Source organism: Nestor notabilis, unplaced genomic scaffold, assembly GCF_000696875.1.
Source record: "Nestor notabilis isolate BGI_N333 unplaced genomic scaffold, ASM69687v1 scaffold25570, whole genome shotgun sequence".
Classification (NCBI taxonomy): Eukaryota; Metazoa; Chordata; class Aves; order Psittaciformes; family Psittacidae; genus Nestor; species Nestor notabilis.
Genome location: NW_009911913.1, coordinates 1,575 through 2,455, shown reverse-complemented (window position 1 = coordinate 2,455; position 881 = coordinate 1,575). Strand labels below are relative to the sequence as shown.

The window sequence follows — 881 nt, the reverse complement described above, 5'->3', positions numbered from 1 at the left end:
GGCAGGGCATGGGGTATGCGGCTGCAGCAGAGCCAAGGAGCTGCTGGCACAGAGGATGGCATGGGAGAATGGTGCAGCCACCCAGGGGGAAGGGACCCTCACCCACTGCCAGGCGTGTGGGGGCTGGCCATGGCTCCAATCACCGCATCAGTAGCCAGAGTTGCCTTCAGGGGCTCTGACTCAAACCACTGATCCAGGATCTGGCCCAGGAGAAAAATAGAGCATCAGGTTTGGGGCTGAGGGGTCCGCAGCACCCTCACAGGCAAGCAGCAAGGCAGCTGGTAGCCCCACACTGCCACTGCCAGTACTCACCTTGGAGATGGGGGCTGTGAGCACCTCATAGTAGCGGGGCAGCTGCCGCCCCAGCGCCAGCCCTGGGGGTGAGAGGTGGTGTGAGACCTGCATGGCTGTGCCAGGGCAAGCTGCCCATGCCCAGCTGGGTCTGGGGGTCAGGCAGCAGGATCAAGGTGGGAAAGCTTGCCAGAGCCTGCCAGGCTCCTGAGAAGCCTGTGACCTGGGAAGGGGCAGCCATCCCCCAGCATCCCAATGTACCTGCCTGCAGCAGGGGCCACAGGGATCGCAGGGCCCTGAGCCGCTGGAGCAAGGGGCCCTGCCCCAGAGCAGCTGTATCCACTGGGGCAGCATCCAGCAGCAGGTCAAGGGCTGACACCAAACCCCCCATAAACGCCTCATACTCAGGATAAGCCTGAAACGGTGTTGTGGTTCAAGCCCAGCCGGCAACTTGGAACCACGCAGCCGCTTGCTCACTCACCCCCGTCTTCCTTCCTCTCCCCGCTCCCGGAGGGATGGGGAGGAGAATCGGAGGAATGTAACTCCCACGGGTTGAGATAACAGCACTCCAGTAACTAAGGTATAATACA

General features: G+C 62.2%; 1 protein-coding gene across 1 annotated transcript in view; it reads right to left on the bottom strand.

Moving 5' to 3' along the window:
* The window catches only part of PYROXD2 (pyridine nucleotide-disulphide oxidoreductase domain 2), a gene marked incomplete at its 5' end in the record, with an annotated part of 4,272 nt that overhangs the window by 2,149 nt on the left and 1,242 nt on the right, over positions 1-881 (bottom strand). Inside the window, 3 exon segments of the mRNA XM_010017005.1 lie at positions 98-200; positions 313-374; positions 553-706. Coding sequence (XP_010015307.1) covers positions 98-200; positions 313-374; positions 553-706 — 319 coding nt within the window.